The following is a 26133-nucleotide window of genomic DNA, read 5'->3' on the forward strand; positions in this document are numbered from 1 at the left end:
CTACCTGGGGAGGTAAATAATTAGCAAATCCTCCTCAAAGCAGATAAAGAACTCTTCTTCCTCCAGTGTCCCAAAGAAGCTGTGGATGTGAGCGACCCCGACAGCTGCCCGCTCTGATTAGAGGTTACTACAGAAACGACAAATTGGTATTGGGCTAGGGTCCAAGCAGCTTGCGGACTGGGACCGAGTCCGAGGGGAAGAGCGCGCGCCCGTTTGGGAAGGCAGAGAGGGCGCCGGGCGCCCCGCCCGTCATCGACTCTGGTGCCCCTTTCTCTCCGGCGCCCCCATTCCCTCGGCTTCTTCTCCCCTCCTAGCCGCTCCATTCAGCAGCCCACATCCCCGGCCTTCCGACGCGGCTGCCGCCTCCCCCCTCCCGCACAGCTCCCTCGCAGCCGGGGAGGGGTGGAGGAAGGGGAGAATTGTACGTCACGGGGGCGTGGTCAGGATACCGCTCGCGCCAGGCCCCGCCCCAGCGCGCCTGAGGCCCCGCCCCGCTGGCCGAAAGGGGGCGGGCTCGGCCGGTGCGGCGCCCGGAGTTTTCGCACTCTCCGCTGGGCCGTTCCTCCGGCCGTCTCCTACCCGCTGAGCGGACGCAGAGAGTCGAGGTCGGGCGTGCGCAGCGCCATGAAGGGCCGCTGCCTGACGGGCGCCGCGGCGGAAGGGTTGGCCGGCTGAGGGCCCGAGCCGGACCAAGGCATGTGGAGCCCCGGTGGGAGCCTGCTCCAGGCGCTCCCCCGGCTCCTGCAGCACGCCGCCCTCCCGGGCTGTGCCGAGCTGCCGGCCCGCTGGGCCCTGCCGAGGGCGGCGGACGGGGACGACCGGGCGGATCGCCCTTCCCGCGGGGGCGGGGCGAGCGCGGCGGCGGCGGCGGCGGCGGCCTCGGGCGCCCTGCTCGGCGCCTGTCTGGAGCGCCACGGTCCGCCTGCGGCCTCGGAGCTGCCGGCGCTGGGCGGGGCCTTGGCGGGCGGCCCCGGGAGCGGCAGCGGCGGCGGGGTGGTGGTCGGCGTGGCGGAGGTGAGAAACTGGCGCTGCTGCTGCCTTGGCAGCACCTGTTGGTGCCGGAGCCTCGTGCTGGTCTGCTTGCTGGCCGCGCTGTGCTTCGCTTCCCTGGCCCTGGTCCGCCGCTATCTGCAGCACCTCCTGCTCTGGGTAGAGAGTCTCGACTCGCTGCTGGGGGTCCTGCTTTTCATAGTGGGCTTCATCGTGGTCTCGTTCCCCTGCGGCTGGGGCTACATCGTGCTCAACGTGGCCGCTGGCTACCTGTACGGCTTCGTGCTGGGCATGGGACTGATGGTGGTGGGCATCCTCATCGGCACCTTCATCGCCCATGTGGTCTGCAAGCGGCTGCTCACCGCCTGGGTGGCCGCCAGGATCCAGAGCAGCGAGAAGCTGAGCGCCGTTATTCGCGTCGTGGAAGGTGGAAGCGGCCTGAAAGTGGTGGCGCTGGCCAGACTGACCCCCATACCTTTTGGGCTTCAGAATGCAGTGTTCTCGGTAAGTGCTGTCCCGCTGGCCCATCCCTCTCCAAGTCTGTTTTTGAGCGGTCTTGGGACGGCCCTGAAAGGGCTGTCCATCAGATAAATGCCAGCAGAGAAGTGACATTGACAACAGGAGTTACAGTTACTTTATATCGCACCCTGAGAGATCTCATACAAATAAAGCACATCTAAGTCGGGCCCTCAATAGGAGATCTGACAGAGAAAGAACGGCTTATTTGGCATGTGAGTTTGACTAAAAATGAAGAATCCTTTTCATTATGAGAGGAGATGAATGGAAGTGTCCATTTTAAGCATTTTTCATCTTATATCTGTAGCAGCTTTGGCAACGGAGTAACGGCGTCACATTTCTGGCTTTTTCTCTTGCCTGCGTAGAAGCAGCCAGGGTTTTGACTTAAGTTTTTAACAACATGGGACTAAAAGAAGAGTTTGGGTAAACAATGGAGGGGGTAGCTATAGACTACTTTGGAGGTCCCTAAAATTTGTAATAGACCTTCTCTTCTTCAAGTAATTAGCTTTAATGCATTGTAAAGGGGCAAATCCTCCTGTTTATCTTTCTTTGGAGGAACTTCATTTTGAAATTACTAGGTAGTGAATAAAACAGAATAGGACAGATAGCCTTTTGCCCAGTGAGCATGTACCTTTCTTTATACACACCTAGACTCTTTTCTGCCTTTGTATTCTTATGTGCTGCTTATCCAACTTAGGTTTCTCTACCTAGTATCCATCTTCATGCGACTGATATAGGAATAGAAACACTGCTGGCAGGGAGACCATCCTATTGGAAGAAAGGAATGGATCTTTAGAAACTTAGTGATTTTGGAACAAATTATTAGCCTTATCTAGCCTTGCTTTCCTTTTTTCTAGGATGAAGGGGTTGTACTAGATGACTGGGTTCCCCAAATTCCATGTTTCTAAACTACAGAGTTCATATAGAGATTCCCAGAACTCAGCTAGCCTCAGTTAGACGTAAAGAAATCTGTGTATGGAAATAAAGGAATATAGTATTCAAAACCATAGGAATTGATGCATTTTGTATTATGTTAGTGATTCTGACATATTGTGTTTTGTTTAAAAAGTAAATTATTGTTAGTCTCTAGAAACTTTCTCATTTTACTTTGTATTAAGAATAATTCTAACCACCCTTACTTCTTTGTGAAGAAATTAAGATAGTTTTCTTTTTTCATCTTTTCTTTTAAAATGCCTTTTGCAAATCTCGTGTTGATTCTAACCAACAGCAGCAGTGACTGTAGAATGATGTTTGGTGGAGGCATAGAAATAAATAAGGGGTTTTCTGTAGAGGTAAAGTTTGGTGTTTATGGTAATTTGGTATGGTCACAACCTTAAATTTTTCCCTTTTTACAGCCTCCTGTAGTATGAAACATAAACATGAACTTTTACCCAACCTTGGGTAATAATTGATCAAGTGTCCTAAGACTTTGAAAGAGGGTTGGGACTAAGGAACCTGAATAGTTTCATTCATTCATTCATGCTTTGTCCTCTAGGATAGCTTGTAGTCTTCTCCCTCGTCGACCTACTATGTGCCTACTATCCACATACTGTTTCTTTCCACATCCTATTTCTAATGTTTCACCCAGCCCTGCAGAAGATGATTATGCATACACTATAGACTGTTGTCTAATAGTTGAAAGCACAGGGCTTGTGCTCTGGAGTCCTGCTGTCTCTTTTAGAATCTGTTAACCTTGGTCAAGTGCTTATTCTCTCTGTGGTTCAGTTTCATACTTGTAAAATAGGGAAAGTAGCAGTACCTACATCATAGGATTATTGAGACGATTACATAAGAAAATACATGCAACAGAGCCTGATTTAACAGACACTCATGTATTGGCTTTTGTTGCCATTACTGTTATTTCCCGAGGTCACCTAGGTCGTAAATAAATGGTGGAGTCAAACTTTGCATTATGATCTGACAATAGAGTCTCAATCCATGGCTCTATTTCTTCAGTGTAGATTTAGCACCTAGTAGAGTCCTGGATGTATAACAAGGACTCATTATGTATTTATTAATTAAAAATAAGGCTTTTCTTTTGATAATGCCTTTAACAGGTTAAATATGTGAGTAAGAAGTTATACTTTGTACTTGGAAATAATTTAAGGTAATTATGTAGTTGAAACCGAACTTGACAGGGCAGCTCTCAGTTTGGCGTTGTGCAGTCAAGAGTAAAAACCAGAAAAAAAGAAAAATAGCCTCTTGAAATAGGCATTATTGGCACAGTTTTACTGAGGAGGAAACGGAGGCTCAACTGTTCAGAAACTTGTTTCAGGGTCACCTGCCTACCAAGTGGCAGAGCTGAGGTTTGAATCCAGGATCCGTGGGTATGGTGCATCGTTCTGTAAAATTCTTACTTGTAGCCGTAAGCCAGTTGGGTTGGGAAGCCATTGAATATAGTCTGTTGTATACAGCTAGTTCATTTCTATTATTCTGAATTATTTGCTTATAGAAGTAGCCTTTTCAACCAAAACAGTTTACTGAATTTATCCAGGGTGAGTGAGTGAAAAGAAAGCTTAGTTTAGGCTGACGTTGGTTTTGTTCTGACTTTCCCTTCTGCTTTCTAGAACTTCATTCTTCCTCTGCTCTCATCACCCCCATACCTCTCTGGCTACCCACAGCTATCCCCTTTCGAGGCATATTTCTCTTCTTGTCTTCTTCCCTTCCTACCTTTTAAATTATGTTGTCTTTTTCCCGCCTATTCCAGTTAAAAGTCATTTTCTCAGTGCCCATGATTAAAGAAATTTTCTGGGCTTACCTCAAAGAGGAACTGAGGTGTATCGTTCATGAGAGGCGCAAGCTTTGGAAATAGACAATCCTTGACTAGTGGCATGCTGTTTGGCCTTCTCCAGGTTTTCTCATCTGTAAAGGGAAGTCAAGTTATGAAGGTTAAATGAGTTAATGCAGTAAGGGCCTTAACTGTTTTGCCTGGCACATAGTTTTCAATAATTGTTAGTTATTATTATTATTAGTGGTGGAGGTAGTGGTACTTACAATTTAGAGGCAGGAGCTGATTGTAAAAGGTGAATATATGGAAGAAGGAAAGGGGCTTTCCCTTGCTTCTTATCTATTCTTGGGATAAGCACACTGACACTCCACTTTTCAAACTCTTGAAATAGAAAATAAGTATGTAACGCTTTATAGTATCGATTCTTAGATCATAAGAAATGTAATTTCTTAAGTACATATTGAAATTTTTTCCTCTTTTAAAAATGCAGCCATCGTTTCTGCTGGGACATAGTCAAGGTTTTTTTTTTTTTTTTTTTTTTTAATGTTTTTAATGTAATCTTGTGTCTGTGGCTATTACTGCCCTTTAAGACAGATTTCTAAATATGTAATTTGTGTGTATTTCTAAGTACTGTTCTTATTCGGACATATATATCCAGGATGACCATTGTTGCTTTCTCACTGTATCAGTCAGGATAGACTAAATTATGCTGCAGTAACAACCCCTGGATCTCAGTGGAGTAAAAAGCAAAGGTTTGTTTATCCAGTTGACTCTGGTCCAGGTTCACTTTGGTTTGAAGAAGGAGCAGAGAATCTCTACCTTATGTCATTTTTACTTTGGGATCCAGGCTGACAGAGCCACCCTCTTGCACTTGGTTACTGTGACATGGTGAATTGCAAACTGGCTTTTAAAGATTCCACCTAGAAGTAATCTCACTTTTTATTGGCCTGAACAAGTTACATGACCACAGCTAACTTCAAAGGGGCAATGCGTGTACCACAAAGGGAAAAGAAATGGAGTGTTTGTTTGGTAGCATCTTCATGACTCTGGCACTTGACTACCTCCTCTCCCCACGTCTAATCACTGGCTAAGTCCTATGGATTCTGCCTACTGAATGTTTCAGTCTGGCGTAGTGCCACTACCCTGGTTCAGGCATCTCAGCCTCCCAGCTGGCCTCCTTGCCGCTGGGCCAAAGCTTTTCAATGTCCAGAAAGATCTTTCTAAAATGCCAGTCTGATCTTGGTACTCTCCTGCAGGAAACCCTCAACTGGGTTTTCTTTTCCCCTTAGGATAAATTCCAAAACCTCATAACTTACCTCTATACCCTCTCTCTTGCCATTCCACAATTACTAAATGCCCTTTGATGTGTTAATTTATATAATCTTGAGCTCTCTAAGAGGTAGATATATTTGTGATTCAAACATAGCAAATCTTGTCTGTAGCCTTGAAACTTCTGGCTTAACTTTTTTATCAATTGCTGGAAAAGGAAACTGGTTCTGTAAGAAAGGCCTGTTGCTGTAGGTGTGGAACAGGATGCACTCCTAAGAGTAAAGCCATCTGGAAGAAACTTGTTAATAAGGTTGAAAACTGACGTTTGCAAGAATAACATCCCATTCTGTTTTTAGTAATTGTTAAAATATTCTTATAAGTTCTGCTGTAAGATGCCCCGTAGGAACATCTGGACTTTTACAGTTCGAAGTTACTTTCTGTGAAATGTCAACTTTAATCCAAAAAATATTACGTGATAGTTGGTTGTTACGGATAACAGTATTGATATTGGTGCTTGCAACTTCCAAAGGGGTTTGATGAAGTTGTTGCTGTTCTACAGGAGATCCTAAAAATCATTCTGTCTCTTTTCACTTTGGTCATAGAAAAACTTAAAAAGTCAGTTTGTAGGTTTCTTCTCTTAAACAATTCCAAATGGGAAATTTTGTTACCATCATTAAATATTTGAAACCTAAAGTAAAAACATAAAGCATAGCATGAAAGATCCTCTTATTCATGTTGTATACCATTTTACAGCCTGCAGAGCAAATTTTCATACATGATATCCCTTAATCAGCACAGTCCTTTGAGGAGGTATCAGTGACTAAGAGGCAGTTATCTTGAGGACACATGTCACACACTTGAAATCAGAGTTGCTTCTAACATTTGCTGTGACATCTTGAGCTAGTGTGAGCCATACTTTTTGTTATAAAACATGTTTAATAATACCTGCTGCATAGCTATGATAAAATAGTTTATCTACTATTTCCTTATGTTCTTCCTCTGCATTCCAAAATGAGGACAGTGAAATTCAGATTTCTTTTTGTAATTTAACAAATATTTGAAGTGCCAGGCACTGGTTTTTTTTTTTTCTTTTTCAAGGAAGATTAGCCTGAGCTAACATCTGCCAGTCCTCTTTTTTCTGAGGAAGACTGAGGGATGAGCTAACATCCGTGCCCATCTTCCTCTACTTTATATGTGGGACACCTGCCAAAGCATGGCTTGACAAGCAGTGCCATGTCCACATCCGGGATCCGAACCAGTGAACCCCAGGCTGCTGAAGCAGAACATGCGAACTTAACAGCTGTACCACCGGGCCGGCCCCCAGGCACTGTTTTTATAACATGCACACATTGCTTATTTAATGCCCCAATCCTAATCCTCATCTTAGAGGTAAGGCAGTTGAGGCACAGAGTGGTGAAGTAACTAGCCCAAGAGCACACAGTTAGTAAATAAATGGTAGAGTCATGAACTTACCTCAGGTTCTGTTGTTGGTCCGAGAAGAGCTGGGTTTCTCAGAACTCTTCTTGTTCCAGTTGCAGAGCACTTGCCCTACAGCGCATGGCATAGCAAATGTTAGGGAGGATCTCCGGTGCGTCAGGCACTGGGCAGGGTTCTGCACTACTGAATTAGACATCATCCTAGGACATCAGAGCAGGAGTCAGCAAGCCATGGCCTTCGGGCCAGGCCCACTGTCTGATTTGTACAGCACATAAACTAAAAATTGTTTTTCCATTTTTGAATGATTGGAAAAAGTACCAAAAGAGTATTTCATGCATGTGAGAATTACCTGAATTCAAATTTCAGTGTCTGTAAATAGTGTTAATGCTCATTCATGTATTTATTGCTTGTGGTTCCTTTTTAAGGTAAAACGGCAGAGTTGACTAGTTGTGGCAGAGACCCTACTGCCTGCAAAGCCTAAAATATTTCTTATTTGGCACTTGACAGAAGAAGTTTGCATTAGAGCTATAGCAGTCACTGTAATAAAATAACTACGAAGCCAGAGCCCTGCAACTGTAAGAAGAGGCCCTACACTCTCACGTGTATCTTATTTACCTTTATATTTAACAAAATTCTTTTGCTTTTCTAAACAAAAGCAATATATGAGTACTGTGAGTACACTGCAAACAAAATAGAAATGAGTAAATTTAAAAGCCCAAGGCCAGGCTGGCCCCGTAGCCAAGTGGTTAAGTTCGTGTGCTCTGCTTCGGTGGCCCAGGGTTTCGCTGGTTGTGATCCCGGGCACGGACGTGGCACCGCTCATCAGGCCATGCTGAGGTGGCGTCCCACATAGCACAACCAGAGGCACTCACAACTAGAATATACAACTATGTACTGGGGGGCTTTGGGGAGAAGAAGAAAAAATAAATAAGAAGATTGGCAACAGTGGTTAGCTCAGGTGCCAATCTTAAAAAAAAAAAGCCTAAGGCCTTACCTATCACCCTGGCTCACTTCTCAGGGGAACCACTTTAAAGAATTATATGTTAAACTGTTAATTACTTTGGCTATTTTTATGAGCCCACGGTAGGTTAGAAGCAGCAACAAAAAGATTTTTTTGTTTTGTTTTGGGAGGCGCAGGGACCTGTGAAACTGGTTTACAGACTAAAATAATGATAGTGAAAGATGATTAAAGATGAACTAGAAGCAAATATAACTATAATGAATTTTCCTAGCGTTTGCAAGTTACTTTTGGTAATTTAGTTCACAAACTGAAATTTATTAAATAGAAGTTTTTGACTGGCTAGTCACCACAAATAGGGTAAAGTCTTAGCCTCATGTACTCTTTGGGGACTTTCAGTCTGTCTCAGCTCCTGTGTGACTTTGGTGAAGTTATTTAATGATCTGGCCTACAATTTTCTTATTTGTAAAATGAGAGAGGTTAGACAAAGTCTCAGAGTTTGCTCTTAAGAAGACAAATGTTCTGGGGCCAGCCCTGTGGCCGAGTGGTTGTGTTCGCGTGCTCTGCTTTGGCAGCCCAGGATGTCACAGGTTTGGATCCTGGGCATGGACCTAGCACCACTCATCGAGCCATGCTGAGGCAGCGTCCCACATGCCACAACTAGAAGGACCCACAACTAAAAATATGTACAACTGTGTACCAGGGGGCTTTGGGGAGAAGAAGGAAAAATAAAATCTTTAAAAGAAAAAAAAGACATGTTCTAAGCAACAATTTAATGTTACCTTTTATTTTGTAACAGTCTAGTGAGAGTATGTTTTATTGAAAATATTTGTTTTCTCATCTTCTTAAATTCTTATTGTGTGTTATAGATATAGCCATAAATTCAGATATAGATGATGGGTGGTAATACTTGTCACTGTACCAGTGTATCTAATGATTATTTCTTCTAACAATAAAGTATACTGATTTGCCATCAGTGGTACAGTTCAGATGGAATAAAGATGGAGACGCACTCTGTTTTGAAGGAGTTTGGACTCTAATTCTGAAGGGTCAGATATGGTCGCCAAGGTTGGCAAATGTGATTCCACCTCAGCCATACCCTTAGACCTCACAGTACCACAGAGGATGGCTGGCTGTTACTCCTGGACACTGTTTCCGCTGTTTGTGCCTCTTCAAATATCTCATCAGCTTCTGTGGTTTTTGTGTGCTGGCTGTTACTCCTGGACACTGTTTCCGCTGTTTGTGCCTCTTCAATTATCTCATCAGCTTCTGTGGTTTTTGTGTGTTATATATGAGCTTACAATTCACAAATCTGTGTCTCTAGCCTATTGTGTCATAATAACACATACAGTGTGTCCTTTACCCCTTCCTGGATAAAAAAAACTTCTTTAAAGTCAGAAAGGTCTTATTAAACTTATTTTAACAGTAATTTTTCTGTCTACAGAATAAGTATTTATTATAAAAACTTTGAAAAGTATAGCAACTAAAAGAAAAAATTAACGTTTTAGTGTTACTTTTTCTAGTCTTTGCATTTATTAATGCATGTACTTTTCCTATATAACATTGTGAGTAAATGTTATAAATGATTTTCGTGAACTTTCACTGAATGCAGTGAGCATTTTTGTCATTAAGTATACTACAAAGGGACTTAAAACAACCACACAGTCATCGTTGTCCTTCTGTAGAGCTGAACCTTATGTATAGAGGCATTTGGTCAATTTTTGTTGAATGAATAAAAATTATAAACCTGTGGTTTGTCATAACTCTGTAAAGAAGATCTTTTTAACTTATGTTCCAGAAATTACATGTAATAAGGTATATATTTTTTTATGGGGATAAGTTTCAGTGCGTGTGTGTATTAATCAGATTTTCAATGGATCAGTGACTCCCAAAATACTTAGGAACCACTAAAAGAAGTTCCTAATTTAGGGACATCGAACAAATGAAGAAGTCAGTATATATGAAGATGGCTTCTATATTGTAGACAGACTTACTGATCTAACCATCTCTGTCCGTAGAAGCTTTACAGTGAAGCCCTCTCCAGCTGTTAGAGTGAGGTTTCTCAGCGCCCCTGCCTTGCTTTTTTTTCCCAGTAGCAAGACTTTTCCCAGTACTTTCAGGGTTGCTGCCTGACCAGAGGGTCTTAGCTTTGACATCAGGTTGACTTCAGAAGTTACTGGAAATGCTTTTAATATTCATTTAATAATCACTCAACAAGTAACTGGTAGGTACCTACTCTGTGCCCACTGCTGTTCTAGATGCCAGAGATATAGCAGTGAATAAAGCAAAGTCCATCCTAGACCCCTCAAGATGCTTGCAGTCTGGTGGAGAAATAGCGTTCTAGATATATCAAGGTGTGTATTTTACTGATAATAAAGTAATTTCTAATACTTAGAACATTCCTCTGTGTGGGACGGGGAGCGGGAAGGTGTTCTCAATTTCTGAACAGTCTATTACAAATGGACTTTGCTTCCTACCCTGTTTATAAACGGGTGAATGTTATAAGTCTCCACATTTATAAACGAAACAGTTTTAATGTTGATGCATTCAATATCCAATCAACATATAGTTAGCACCCTAATATATAGTAGGCATTGTGCTAAAGACTAGAGACACATGAAGAAAAGACGGATAGGTCCCTTCCTTCACAGAATTTATAGTCTGGGGAGGAGGTGAAAGGCAGAAAGATTGATGAAAGCTTCAGTTACTCTCTAGCGTGAAGAGGACGGACAGGTATAGTGACGGGCAGGTGGTTTTCTGTCAGAGAACTTGAAAGCAGTTGTTTATGCAAACTTGGGAATCGGGGAAGGTCTTCTGGAGAAATTGATGACTGAATAGGGAAAGACAGTTTAGGACTTTTGCCCAAGTAAAAGGAGTGGGAGGAAGGGTGTGAGTGTCCTTGCCAGAAGGAACAAGGTACAAAGGCCCAGAAGGAAAAGAGAGCAAGAAGTGTTCTAAGAACAAGAGAATTTTGATGTGGCTGGAACAGTGTGTGATGTGAAGCGTGAGGCAGTCAGAGGCCAGGTCGTGAAGCGCTCTGCATACTGAAGAATGTGAACCTCATTTTGATGGCAATAGGAAAGAGTTGAAGCAGGATTAGATTTGCATTTTTAAAAGATTTCTGCAGGTTTTAGCATAGGTGGTGAGTGGGTGTCAAGACTAGATGGGGAAGATGGAATAGGAATAGGAACAGACAGTGGGTGGATTTCTTAGATATTTAGAAATTGGAATCAACAAGACAGGGTAGATGATTGGATGTGGGAATGAGTGAGAATTGAGCCATGTGACTGACTTCTGAGCTATCTAGCTAAGGTAACTGAGATTGGGAACACAAAGGTATTTTGAGGAGGGAAGGGAAGGGAATGGGCGGTTAATGTTTTTCCTTAAACCTGTTTTAAAAATTTCGTATTTCTGGAAGTGGAAACTAGTTGCCATCTGTTAACTCTTTCTCCATCCTCTCTAGCTGTTTCTGAAATACTGATAGTAATTATTTTGAGGATATATATAATAAAATATGTAATTTATCAATAAATAATAATTAGATGAAAACATTAGTCTTTTAATTTTTTTGACCATTCCTTTCTTAAAAATTATTGTAGAGGTTAATGATTTTTTCTGTATAATATTTCTAAATATATTTTTTATTGGAATTTAGTAGTAACTTCATCAATAAACAGCATCCCTATTATATAAACCAAGAAACACATCTGCTTAACAGATAGATCGCCGTTATAGTCTTCATTTGATCCTTGTCAGGTTAATCTACGCAAAAACAATAAAGTTCCTTAGCCGGTTAAAGCCAGTAACGCTTTCCTGTAAACAGCTGTAACTGAGAAAGTGGAGGAGCTGGAGGCAGGGTTACTGGGGAGCTGTACTTTGTGCTATGCCTGAGAGGACAGTAGGCTTCAGGTTCAGTGAGCATCTGAGTGATCCATCTAAAGACAGAAGTTCTCCTATTGTCAGCTCCAAAAATACCATGTTCAGAGGTGAATCAGCTTCACCTTCAGAACTAAGGTTTTTTTCAGATGGGCACTTCTTTGTTTTTAGGATCTATTTGGTATGTGGTAAAGTAATGCTCTACATTAACCCTTCGTGGCCCAGGCAAGTGAATTACATCTCCAAGTAAATCACAGTACCGCTTGGAATAAAAATGTATGTACTTTCATGGTGGTTCTAGAGTTTTAAACGCATGCGAAGATGGATATAATCGATGTCATCCGTGAATGTCAATTATGTGTTCTGTTTAGAGAAACTTCATTACATTTAAAGACTATGGACAGAAGCTTTGCATTCTCACATTTTGGAACTTAAATATTTATTTAAAAGAAAACTGTAATGTGTAATGATTTATTAACAACTGCAATATAGTAATTTTTATAAGATTCATTTTTGTCTCATTTACTTATTTTATACCTTTGACATGTTTATTCTAAAGAAAGTTCTCCATTTCTGTAAGTGTTCCAAACTGGCAGGGGAACCTTCCTAAAACTTAGCCCCATTCTGATCATTCCTTGACTAGAGTCCCCAGTGCTTTTCTTCTCTTTTCTTATTTCTTTTCTTTTCTTTTTAAGGAAGATAAGCCCTGAGCTTACATCCACCACCAGTCCTCCTTGTTTTGCTGAGGATGATTGGCCCTGAGCTAACATCCTTGCCCATCTTCCTCTACTTTATATGTGGGACACCTGCCACAGCATGGCTTGATAAGCAGTGTGTAAGTCTGCACCTGGGATCCGAACTGGCGAACCCTGGGCCTCTGAAGCCTAGAGCGTGAACTTAACTGCTATGCCACCAGGCCGATGCCTCAGTGCTTTTCTACTGAGTACAGACTCGTTCCCCTTTCACTCAAGGCCCCTAACAAGTATCACCTCCAAGTACTTGTCCTGATTTTATTTTACAGGATTTCCATGCATGTGTCCTATAAACAATCTGAACAGGACTGCCAGCCCCACTAATACATGCCATACTTCCCCTGCCCCATTGTCCTCATTCATGCTCTTCCCAGAACAACTTACCTTCCTCTTTCCGCCTGTCTCTGCCTGCCAAACCCATATGTAGCTTTCAGAGTCAATTTCGGATACCTCTTTTGAAGGCACAAGGTTACCCTTTGGTCCCCATTCCTCCAGCTAATTTTAATCCCTGTTTACTCTTTAATGCTCTGCACGTAGTCCTTCTCAGGGCTCCCTTTCTGCCTGTTTCTGAGGTGGTCGGTGTGTTCTTGTCAGTGTGAAATCTTTTGAGGTAGGAGTTGTGTCTTTCTGTCTCTTGCAGGCACCTACAAGAGCGTCTTGCGTGGGGCAGTCACTGAGTTAGTAATTGTTGAGGTGAATTGTTAACCAGCACTGCGGTATTCTTTCCACACCAGCAGTGATGCTGCTCCAGTTAATTGTCTATGAGTAGAGATGAATGTAACTTTATTGAAAATATGATTTACATAACTATTAGATTGTAGTTAAAGAGTAACTATAGGTTGCTCTATTAAAATACCAGATTTTAAAATTAGTGAAAAATAGTTTAGTAAAGTGGCCAGTGGCTTTCTTACATACTATTAATACCTTGATGGAGATATAGAAAAGTTATTCTCACAATTAATAGCAGTAGCAGCAATAACACAATGCTCAGAAATAAATGAATAAGAAATGCATGGTATAGATGAATAAAACTACCAAACTTTAGTAAGAGATGTAAAAGATTTTGAGTAATTATAGAAACATTACTGGATAAGAATACTGAATATTGTGCAGATTTCAGCTCTATCCAGATTAATTTCTAAATTGACCTTAATCCTAATATAAAATCTAAGATTCTTTTTTTGAATAACTGAATGATACTAAAATTTATCTGTAAAAATGGATAGGTAAGAATAGTTATGGCAGTTTTAAAAAGAAGAAGAATTAAGAGGTTTGAAGGATGAGAAATTCTTTATCAGATACTAACTGATAGTCTTACAGCAATTTTGTTTCAGTACAAGATTTAAGATATTGTTGGGGACAGTATTAGAACCCCAAATAGAGCTTTTATATATAATTACTTCATCTATAATAAAGTAAGCATCACAAGTCACTGGAGAAATTATTGATTATTCAATAAGTAATGCTAGGAAAATTGGCTCCTGGTGAAGGGGAGAAGCAAGGCTATATCCTCACCTTTAATCCTAGTAAATTCCAGAAAGAATAAGTGGTAAATATCATCAGAAAAGAAATATAGGTAAAACTAATAATGGGATGTAAAAAGCCTTTGTAAAGCTAAAAGAATGGAAAAATCAGAGGAAAAGATTGATAATATTTGATTATGTAAAAATTTAGAAACATTTGTATATCAAAACATAAAATTAAAAGATAAGGGACACTTTAGAGGAAAATATTTGCCAAATATAATAAGCAAAAGGTTACTCTTAGTATATAAAGAGCCCATAGAAATAAAATAAGTACTTAACATTCCAATAAATTAATGGGCAAATGTGAACAAATAAAGCCATAAAGAAATACAAATAAGAAAATGAATATTTAAAACTAATATCAATATAAATTAAAATAGTATAGGTTAAACCATGATGAAACATCATTTTTACCTTTATCAAACTAAGAAAGATTGAAATTTATTGCTTACTTAAAGTTGGTAAGTGTATGATACAATGGACACACTTATGTGTTACTTATTGATAGGTATGTAAATCAGTGTGAACTTTTTGAGGAAGCAGACATTTTTACTGTTTGATACAGTAATTCCACTCCTGGTGATCTATCCTAAAATAATGGAGATACGTAATGTATTAGTCGTTTCTTGCTGTGTACCAAACCACTTCAAAACTGAGTGACTTAAACAGTAAACATTTATTATCTATCAGTTTCTGTGGGTCAGGAGTTCCAGTGCAGCATAGCTGGGTGCCTCTGACTCAGGTTTTTTCACAGCCCAGTAATCCAGATGTTGGCCAGGGCTGCACTCATCTTAAGGCTTGACTGGGAGAGAATCCACTTCCAGGAACACTCATGTGGCTGTTGGCAGGCCTCAGGTATTTGCTAGCTGTAGGCTGAAGACATCAGTTCCTCACCACATGACCCTCTCCACAGAGCTACTTAAAACATGGCAGCTTGCCTGTTTGAGAGAGAGCTGGAGTTCTATTCTTTTTGTAACCTAATCTTGAAAGTAACATCTCCTCACTTCTGCTGTAGTCTGTTTGCCAGAAGTAAGCACTGGGTCCAGCCCACATTCCAGGGGAAAGGATCACACAAGGGCATGAATATCAGATGAGGTTTTTTAGAATATTTTAGACACTGCCTCCCACACAGGTTAATATACAAAGGTTTTTGTCATAGTTTTTTTTTTAATTTATAATAGAAAAAAATGTATAATCACATATACACAAAGAAACAAAGAAGCAATTTAAATGTTCCACAGCAGAAGTTGTTTTTAAATTGTGCTACATCCACATAGTGGTAGTATAATTGCATAATAGTGATAATTTCCACTTTTTTTGAGTGTCAGTCATTTGCTAGGCCTTTGCTAGATAGTGTATAAATATTTCTGACCCTAACAACAACTATGTAAGGTGGTGGTGGTTATCCTCATTTTACAGATGAGAAAAACAGATGCCCAGAGACAGAGTAGCTCATTGAATTCTCAGCACCGGAATGTCTTTATAGGGTTATCTGGCTTCAAAGCACTATGACCACACTGCCATTTAAGTGTGCTTATGAAGAATATTTAATGACATGAGGAAGGCTACAAAACTGTCTTTACAAAGTGATCCATGTGTGTGCACATTTTATTTATGTCTAAGGAAAAAAAAGTCACAAGTGTTGTTTTTCAGTGGTAGAAAAATAAAATATTAATTTTTTAAAAAACTTTTATTTCATTCTAAATCTTCTACATTTTCCATGTATTCCCTTTATAATCATTTTTTAAAAATCAGTATGCTTTATAAAGTATTTCAGCTCTCTCTACTTCTGAGGAAAAATCACTGGCAAGACTTGTGCACAGTTGTATGTGAAATTGAAATTTTACTTGGTAATGATTCATTCCCTTTAATCTGCTCTTCTAGATTACTGATCTCTCTTTACCCAACTATCTGATGGCATCATCAGTTGGACTGCTTCCTACCCAGCTTCTGAATTCTTACTTGGGTACCACCCTGCGGACAATGGAAGATGTCATTGCAGAACAGAGTGTTAGTGGATATTTTGTTTTTTGTTTACAGGTGAGTTTAAGACCAAGGGTTGTCTTTTTTTTAAATTTTCTTTTTGTATGGCATTGCTCATTTAAACCTAACAGATTTCACTGAAAATAATATAAGAAGATTTTTCCTGTTATTTCAATTATACTTGATATTTTGACAATATTTACATTTTTAATTGTGTGGATAGAGAGGTGAATAGAAGTCTATAGAACTGAATTGACACTTACTGAAAATTCTCTTTAAACAAACAAGGGAATGACATAAATAGAGTTCTTTTTGCATTGATTATTTTCAAAGTCATCACTAAATCAAATACTCTATTTTGAGTTAATGTGACATGTTGTTAAAAATGTTTCTGAAGATAATTTTAGTAAGATTTTGTGGGATTGGGTTTTCATCTTAGTTACTGTGTCTTCAAATTATTGAACTCTTCTACTGATATTTTTTAAGGGTATTATACTGGGAATGTAAATTTTTTTCTAGGATCATTTGGTGTAGAACAAAATACTTTGTTTAGAAAGTGTTGTTGTATAAAAAGTGTCTATTCCGTTATAAATCCAAATAAGATTTGTGTAATGGATTATTAATACCATGCAAATTGTAATATAGTTTGGAGTACATTCCATATTGGAGATTGATAAAAGAGGAAAACCTTGCTACATAGGCAGATTTATTCAGTGTCTTTCAATTGTGTACAGGAAGAGTTAAAAATTCATTTCTTTAGTTATGATATATTTCATTCCTGAGATTTACCAAAATATAAAATCACTGTAATTTTTGATGATTTAGTAAGATGATGACAGTGATGATAGCTAACCTTTATTGAGTGCTTTATGTAGATAATTTAAGCTCATTTAATCACTACCGAAACCCTAGGAGGTACATACTTTTATTATCTCAAGCCAATTGTGTACATATCTTTCCAGTTCTGTGTCCAGAGATGTCAACATTGGTAGCTTGAAATTGATCCTGGTGTGGGGAGTATTTAGACCATGGAAAATAGCAAGAGCTCCAAATCAGGGCTCCCACCTCTGATCTCTAAGAGCTAGTTTATCACCACACCAGTGGATAGTAATTTGTCTAAGTCACAGCTGAAAGGCATAGAACAAGGATTTGAACCATGGCAGTCAGCTCTAGAAACCATGCTCATAACCAATAGACTGTAGTCGACTGAGCAGATAATACTGAGATAGCTGATTTAACTTATTGGTCCCTTAACTTGCTAGTTTTAATTTATACTGTTATTGAATATATGGTATCATATTTCAAATTTACTGTTAGTGGCATTATTCTTGAGTTTTGAAGTACTATATTGTATTAAAAATACTATGGTAAATAAAGCCAGAGTTAATTTTCTTTGTGTTTATGCAGTACAAGTTTAGTAAACAAACTAAGGCCAGGAATATTTACATTGGATTATAAATAAAGCTCGTCAATAAAATGGCTTGCTTTAAGAAAAATTTGGAATATTTTTGATATTTGGGAGTCAATTTTTATTTTTCTTCACTATTTTATCTTCAGAGCTATATTTTTTTAGATAACCTGAATCTAGGTTTAGAGTTTTTATTATAATAGTTGGCTTATTGTTACTAATGTAGTATACTAATCACACATTAAGCTTTCTGTTATATCTATGTAATAATTTATGTTTATAATAATCCCTAAGTACTATAAGATTCTGACATACCATACATTCTCAGATAGAGTTTTTTTAGTATATATTTTATGTTTTTCCAGTTTCCTGCAAATGAGTAATCCATTTGAAACATCTTTGTTTCCTTATGTTATGTTTGAGTAATTAGAATTTGTCATATTAGTAGCTTTCACAGGATTTTCTCTATTTGATACTTTATATTTCTATACATCCTAGTAAATTACTCAACTATAATCAGGGGAGTTACAGTAGAACAAGATAATTGATGTATTTATCAGTGGTGCTTTTAAAAATATAGAGTCTTCTTTTTTTCCAATAATTTCTTACCCTTTTGTTTGAGCTGACAAATTTAAGTTTAGGATACAAGACAAGGGAAAAAGGCAGATATTTCTTAGCCCAGGCATTTATGAAAACAGTAACAACCATAACAAAAAAAAGTGAAGGCATATTTATGCCTCAGTTTGATTTATTGATGTTACTTATAGTTTAGTTTATTTCAGAAAAGATTTAATGCAGTTCACAAAAGATGTGGGAGAATAAAAAGAGAGAGAAAGGAAGTTATCTTGAAGGGGAAAATTAGCATAGGAAAAAAGGATGCAGCTTAGGTTAAAGTTAGTATAGTAAGTGTATTCATGAGGTTCATCATTTTTGCTAGAAATGAGGCACAGATTTGCCTCTCAGCTTTATAGCCACCTAAAGAGAATCCACAGTGTCTGTAAAATTAAAATAATACAACATAGATGTTCAGAGGAAGCCACAACTATTTCTTGTATGGAAATCCAACTTAGATTCTGTGTCTGTGAATTCAGTTACTCTTTTCCATTCCCTATATTTTTCTGTGTACCCACCAGCCAGAACCCCAATCCTGGTAAATCCCAGTTTTGATCTGCGTTGCACCTGTTCTTTTGGGGAAGTCATACAGCCAAAGATTGGTAATATTTAATTCATGGTTACAAACTTCCAGCTGGTTTCTCAACACTGCCACGTATTATAACTCTTTCTTTTGTTTTCCCACTCCCCCATTTTCCTCAGTGACTCCTTCAAACTTATCTTCACTCTCCTTGCAATTTCCACTCCTTTCCCTACTTCCCTCTTCATTCTCAAGAGATTATCTCTCTTGCTTAACAGAACTCTTCAAATGGGAAACCCCTCAATTTCCACGTAAGAAATCTGCTAACCCTCTTGTGTTCTGCTCATACTCTCATCCTGCTTGACAGCTAACAGTGGAAGAGATGCCTTTCTGTATAAGGCTTGTCCTTCTACTTGTGTTTGATTCTTTCATTTTAATAAGGAAACTTTTTTAAACAGTTGTCTTTTTTTTCTTCTTCTTTTTTTTTTTTAATGCTTCACTGGGCTGAGAAGGAGGGCGTGTTGGGAAGAGTTAATACAAATTGCCAGGCCCTGGGGTCCACAAGGGCATCTGGGGAAGAGCCCATGTAAAGATGTAGCCAGTTCACTCTTGCTGGGAGCCTGAAAGAGTTTTCACTGGTCTAACCTTACTTTCTGTTGCCTTGCTGCATCCTTCCCTCAAACCGTCATCACTAACCTTGTCTAGAATCAGATGCACTTTCCGTTTCTCATCTAGCTTGACCTCTTAGCAACCTAAGATTCTGTTGACCATGCCTTTTTAAAACATTTTCTTCCCTTAGCTTCCTTGATGCCACTATCTTGAATGTTTTTTTGTTCTTGGCTGCTCATTTATTATCAGCCCCTCCTCATCTTTTCATCTCCAAATTGGTGGTCCTTAAGATTCTAGCCTAAGCTTTCTAGTCTCACTCAGAATTTTTCTTCTTAGCAAATTCAGTTACTGTGTTGGCTGCTATTATGCTTATTTATGTAAGGACCCCTAAACACATCTTCAGCTCAGCCTTATTTCCATAGCGTTAGACACATTCCCTGAACAGCTTTGGATACTTAACAGGCACCTCAAATTCACCATTTCTTAAACAACTTAGTGTCTCATCCACATCCTCTCCAGTTAGTTCTCTGACTTTTCCCGTCTCTTTACATGGTGTCACCATCCACTGATTAAGTATCAAACTTAGGGTTTTCAATAAGTTAGTTTTGTTTTTTTTTAAGAGCTAATATGTCAGAGAACAAACACAAGATTTAAAGAGCCCCGTTTAAAATACCTAATTTGCTTAGAATTGTGTTGAGTAATGGGTACTCACTTAACGGTGCCCCCTTGCACAAGTTCAGAGTTCCCTGTCTACACTCCCCCCTAGGATGCTCTGCCTCTGCCCTTTCCCCACCACCTCAACACTTGGATTTAGAATATATTTCCCATAAAACTGTTGAAATTATGAATAGGCTTAATTGAAACAATGGTATGTTTTAGGATAACTCTGGTTAGAGCAGCGTTTGAAACTTGCCGGTACATTGAACACCTGCTCTAACCTTGTTTTGCTGAGAATATTTGCTCCAAACTCGAAAGAACTGATTTACAAATGAACCTTGGAATAAATACCATTTAAAAGTTGTGGACTGCTTAGACATTCTTTTGAATTATATGTAGCATGTTAAAGCACAGAGGACTACAGCTTCCCGTTGGACAGTGGGAGAAGCCCACATGGTTTAAGGGACTTAACTGAAATCCCATCACTAGTGAGTGGCTAAACGGAGACTGGAACCTGGCTTTCAGTTTGGTGCTTTTTCTAATATCCCTTTGACTGGCACTTTTTCCCTCAACATCATAGTTTCCTTTGTTTTTCCCTAAGTACAGACAATTTCATGTTCATAACCTTGTTGATTTCTTTGGAAGTTTATTGGCATTTCATTTTTTTAAAGTGGTTCTTAATATTTTTAATTTTGGCTGCATCAGGTAGTTCATTTGCAAATGGTAGTACTTTTCCCTAAGTGGGCTTAGAAATACCTGTGGACATTTATAGTCATGCAAAGATAAAATGCTACATTAATTACATTAATGTTTAATTACGTTAAAGTTTAGCTAGCTGTTACCTCTATGGTAAACATTTTTTATTCCTTGAACGAAGCTTTTTGGTAAAAGAGACAAGTTTGACTTATCTCAAACTAACATCATTTATATGGACTAAAAGGGATGTATGCTGGCCTTGTGTTAACCTGATATCATATAATGGTTACCTACAGATTTGACTCTCCACTCCCAGTAGAAGCAGCCAAGGAAGAATAAATGACAACTGTGTGTAAATCATTTAAAAATCTGACCTGACTGTATTTGAGAAGCATCCTATTTGAAAAATTTCTAAGCCAAGTATTTGTTGAATTTATTTCTCCCTTTTCTCTTTGTAAACTATTGTTAACTGTAATGTTTTACTTTTATTCACAGATTATTGTAAGTATAGGCCTCATGTTTTATGTAGTTCATCGAGCTCAAGTGGAATTGAATGCAGCTATTGTAGCTTGTGAAATGGAACTGAAAACCTCTCTGGTTAAAGGCAATCAACCAAATACGAGTGGCTCTTCGTTCTACAACAAGAGGACCCTAACGTTTTCTGGAGGTGGAATCAATATTGTATGATTCTAACAAAATGTGTGACTGTCAAGAGCCAAGTGTGCTGTCCGAGGTCTAGTGGTCACCTCACTAGGGGACAGAGACAAGTTTTAATTGTATTACGGCACAAACAAAACTGACTAGTTTTTAAATTGCACAGTTTTTTTAAAGCAAGAATCATTTTCTGGGTATGTAAGTGCAAATGTAGATGCAATTTTGGCTGCACCTCTTTATCATTTATTATGCCCATAATGGCCTATAGGTTTGCACTTTAGTGTTTTTTCTTTGTTTTCTTTCTGGGTACTTATGAACAGAGAAATAACCTAAATATTTTTCTGCTTAGTGTCTTTATTTATAAAGTCTATGGATAGTTGCATTTTTCCTGCTTAGAAAGATGGGTAAAAGTATGCAATCTGAAATGTATAATATTACTGTATGTTCTTTGCTTTGGTAGTCTTTCCAGAAAGGATAAACAGTGTGTTTTGTTTTGTTTTATTGTTTTAAGTGGGACCACTTTGCTTCCTTTTTCCTTACTAGTTAGAAAATAAACGTTAACTTTTGGTTGAATGTATTTTTGTAAGCATCACATTGTTGCAGGGCCGTTTACACCTGTTCACACAAGCTTAAATCCTACATTGTGGGACTGAAGTGCTCTTAAGATACCTTTTTATTTTCACTGTGTAATATGCAAAAGGGAAATTAATGAGTAGTGGCTCAAATTAGAACTTGTGTTCTAATTCCATTACATTAGCTTTATCCTCGTTAGATCTTTCATCAAAGGGCTGTCGCATTGCAGTCTTACTAAAATATTTTATTAAAATAAAATTTTTTCCTTTTATATTTATAATTAGGCTTTGAAATAAAGATGCTGTTACTTTAAAATGATGGGTTTACCATCATTGAAGATGTCACTCAGGTGGCCTTGCTTGATCAAAAAGCCTTTTTAAAAATCCGAGCTTTAAAATCATGTTTATAATTCCATTGAAGTATATATGTATTTGTCCCCATAGTCTTCAGCTTTAAGACTATAAATATAATGTTAACTTAATACCCAAATCTGTATTATTTGCCCTACTATAGAGTAGATTTATTTTGTTTGTTTTTCAGTACTTGTTTTTCTCTGATAAGACTCAGGAATTCTGAAATGTGAAATTAAGTCTCTCAACTCTCTCTCTCATGGCATGAATTGAGTGTATTTATAAATAGCACTTATGAGTATAGCATACAGTAATTCGGCATATGATTCATATGACATAGGTATTATTCATTTATCACCTTATAATTTTAAAATAGTTTAATTGTACTTAGTGATTAGTTTTTTTACAATTTAGATTATAGATAGGAATGCAGATTTTCTGGTAGGTATATCTTTTTTGGCTATGAAGATCCCACCTTATCAGAGACCTTCCATTTGCCTTTTCATTAGGGTAAAACCTTAGCCCTCATTTCATAAAGTGTGAAAGAATTCTTTGGAAGCAGATTATTCTAGTCTTATGCTGGAGATGCATTTGATCATTTTAATGGATACTTTTTTGCCCTGTTGGAGGTATAATTGTTTTCCTTTCTTTCATAATACATAAGTTTTCTTACCTTTGAGTAACAGTGAAGTTCATTTATATGTCCATACCAAGAAGACCTCAGTGCAAATGATGAGAGGTACCTGGGTTTATAGCACTTAATTGGCCTCCAAATCCTTCCTGTTATTGGTAGGAAAAAATATAGTATTGGAATGTTCTTGTTCTTTTTTGAATCCTGATTACTTGTTTAGCTGTTTTTGGTGTTTTTTTAGAATGATTTTCGTTTCATAATCCCAATGAATGATACGTTTGATTTATTCTTTTCTGTCTAAGTTGACAATATTTTTCTTGTGCTTCTTGTTTGTTGGTTAGTTTTTGTTAAAGGAGTCATTAATTTAAGATCGCTACTTTCATACTTGTGTTATACTTCATGTATTTTGAAGTGCATTTATTTACTTAGCATTTTATAACTTGAATAATTTCACCAAATGAATACCTTTTGGTAGTTTGTAATGAGTTCTTCCAATTGTTGCATTTTGCTTGGTACTTAAAATAAATATGTAAAGCTAAAAGAGAAATAATTTTTCTGTATTCTGCCAATCATAATTTTATATAATAAAATCATCCATTTTTACTTAAAATAGTATGGATTTACTATTTCTAAGATACTGAAGCTGCAGTTTTCCTTTTCTTCATCATTTCCAGCCTCCAAGTAAACAACAATCCGTGCTATTTGATAGCTCAGTTGAGTTGCTGGGTCTTTAGATGTGCTAACTGTAAATTGTATAAAGCATTGCCATGCCTTGTTCACTTCATCTTCAACCCTGTATCCCAGATTTATGGCAGCAGTACATTTCTACAGAATCCTTTCATGTTGCCCAGATATTGCCTCCAGTCATAAAGTATATATTTATAAAATAGATGTTTTGGATTTCTCAGACTGTTTAGGTGCAATGTAAAGTAGCTTTATGCACAGTTTAAAAGGCATACAATATACCTAATTTCCAAATATGAGGAAAAATATGTTCTATTTTTAATTCTTTGGGCCTTTCCCTAAGTTTTCCACAGTTTGTGGTTTATTGTGATTGATTTTGTTTACTCTTTGCCAAATTTTGTCATGTAAATTATTTTAAACATCTTTTTAAAAACATATACATAATAATTTAGTAAGTGTTTTCATCTCTGTTCTTATTTGATCATCTGATTTGTGAAATAACTTGAAATCTGTACTCTTTGGTTTGTGAAAATAGTAGAACAACATCTCTGTTATTAGAATGTGTGATTTGAATTTATGTTCAGAATTGACCGTGTGGGTTTGTTCAGAGTCAGCCGTACTTTCATGTTATCACTTTGTAACCAGCTGCAAACCTTTCTAAAATGGCTTTTCCCTGATAGGGTCAAGTATATGACTAGAAAACATTTCCTCCTTGAGAAGCTATTATTAAGTTCAGTAGTTACTGTTATTTACCTTTGCTGTAACTGAGCTACGTGGTTTAGCTACAAGCATATCCCAGCATTTCTGCGTTTTTAATATGCAGTGCTGATTTGGAGTATTCTTGGGAAAGGTGCTATGGCTTACATATGTCAATATTTGTTGGCTGTGGGACTTTCTTTAGAGTCACTAGGTATTTCTTTAGAAAGTCACTAGGTATGTGCCAGGTTGATGCAGGTAAATCCTTAGATGCATGATAAATCTATGCCATTCAAAACAAGCGACATTTGCAGAGAAAAAGAGAGGTTTATGTGGACCTCAGGAAGAACGATACTGACCTAGGTTGATGACCTCGGTGATGGAATTTTATTTCAGACAGAGGCCACTCACTGAATCATAATGATGGTCAGAATGACACTATCTGGTCTTTAGATTTTACATTGCTGATTTCTGTTATAATAAACTATTTAACATATAATTTTCTTAAAGGTCATCTCTTTAAGCTGAACGGCCTTTAAAGAAGGGAGAGGAATCACCACAGGATGTTTAAAACTCCGGACTTCTAGTAACCTCACATACTGAACAGAAACTGTTAACTTACTCCACAACTAAATTACGATTTGGTAATTCTGAATTGCAAAGTGATTGCTGCTAACTATTTTCTAAGGTAACTGCAGATTAAAAATAGATAATTCTAAAGGTGAATCAGTAAAATCTCTTGATAATTGGTATCCTAGATCACTTGTGTGCCTGAGAAAATAAAAGGTAATGTTTTATTTCCCTTCTCTTTCTTTCTTTCTATAATGTACCAGATAGAGAGACATATTCCATGGGAGGAAGTGATTCTGGAAGAAGGGAGGACATGCTCCTAAAAATGGGAATGCTGGTAATTGACCCTAGAAGGGGGTGGTTATGGTTATAGCAGAGGCCCTATGGGAAAATGATTCTGTCTTATGTTGGCAGTTACTCTTCAGTTTTTTTTTTGTTTTTTCCTAATACTCCTAAGTCATGAATTACCAGTCAAACGATTGTTGGTCATTTGTCCCAAGCTGCAGTAATGTGTATGATGCCGTTCATAATGTCAAAAGACTTAACCATTCTAATTTCCTGTTGGTCTCTACCCTGTTTCCTTGAGAGCACATTCCAGCTGCCATAAAATTTTCATTTTAACACCTAGAATAATGCTTGTCCTTGTTTATTTATAGAAGATCCAATACTGTCATGTGTACACCTTTTTTAGCCATTTTGGGTCAAAATTGTTTGCCAGAACATGAAATAGACCAAAGGGGGTAAACGCATGTTGCAGACTGCTTTCAGCTAGGGTGGTGCAGTGGTGCACTCACTGGATAAGGGTGTTGGCGGTGCGGTGTACTCATTACCCAAGATTGCATAGTAATTTCTGCATGCTTGCCCTGCTTAGATGAGGGTGCCTGTTGGCAATCTGGTGTAGGGGGAAACATATTTTAATAGTATAATGTTTTAATTAAATATTGAACATTTCTAGGAGTAGCGTTTTTAGGAGTAGCATGGTGGTGTTAAGGTATGTGTTGTGGCAAATTTAATCTTTTTGCCATGTTTCAACAAAGTTGATTGTCCAAATTGACTAATTACTGATATTACTGTCTTTTTTGTGACTGATATTCTGTAGGGAAACCTCTAGATGAAAGGCTTAAAACTCAGAAAATATGCAGAGAAGTTGAATAGACAAGAGAGAGTAGAATATGTATTGAATCCAAAAAGGATAATTTGAAAATTGCAAAATTCTTAGAGTAGGTATACAATTACAGTGGTATGTTTTAATGTAAGTATGCATATCCTAGGGTGTATAAAATTCTTGACTGCTTTAAAGTAACAGAAGCCAAGAGGGCCTTCCTTGATTCTGTCTTTGTTAGTTTTAAAGCCGTTTTCAGTAGAAATGTTTTGAAGCATGCCCTGTCTCATACTCATCATCTCTTACAGTCCTGCACTAAGTTGAGCTCAGCAGGCA

The 26133-nt window shown here is 38.3% G+C and overlaps 1 protein-coding gene across 1 annotated transcript; it reads left to right on the top strand.

The window, feature by feature from the left end:
- Nucleotides 1-554: 554 nt before the first annotated feature.
- On the top strand, nt 555-23730 carry TMEM64 (transmembrane protein 64). The gene is made up of 3 exons (XM_046641538.1): nt 555-1494; nt 15937-16092; nt 21033-23730. The coding sequence occupies exons 1-3, from the start codon at nt 697-699 to the stop codon at nt 21222-21224; spliced, it is 1146 nt and encodes a 381-aa protein (XP_046497494.1). The 5' UTR covers nt 555-696; the 3' UTR covers nt 21225-23730.
- Nucleotides 23731-26133: the final 2403 nt, after the last annotated feature.

This window comes from Equus quagga, chromosome 16 (genome assembly GCF_021613505.1).
Source record: "Equus quagga isolate Etosha38 chromosome 16, UCLA_HA_Equagga_1.0, whole genome shotgun sequence".
In the NCBI taxonomy this organism is placed as follows: Eukaryota; Metazoa; Chordata; class Mammalia; order Perissodactyla; family Equidae; genus Equus; species Equus quagga.

What these genes read in the sequence shown, in the direction of transcription:
- TMEM64 (XM_046641538.1), top strand. Translation starts at nt 697, where the DNA reads ATGTGGAGCCCCGGTGGGAGCCTGCTCCAGGCGCTCCCCCGGCTCCTG. An exon ending in TTCAGAATGCAGTGTTCTCG is followed by an intron (nt 1,495 to 15,936) that starts GTAAGTGCTGTC and finishes CTGCTCTTCTAG; the next exon opens with ATTACTGATCTCTCTTTACC. An exon ending in ATTTTGTTTTTTGTTTACAG is followed by an intron (nt 16,093 to 21,032) that starts GTGAGTTTAAGA and finishes TTTTATTCACAG; the next exon opens with ATTATTGTAAGTATAGGCCT.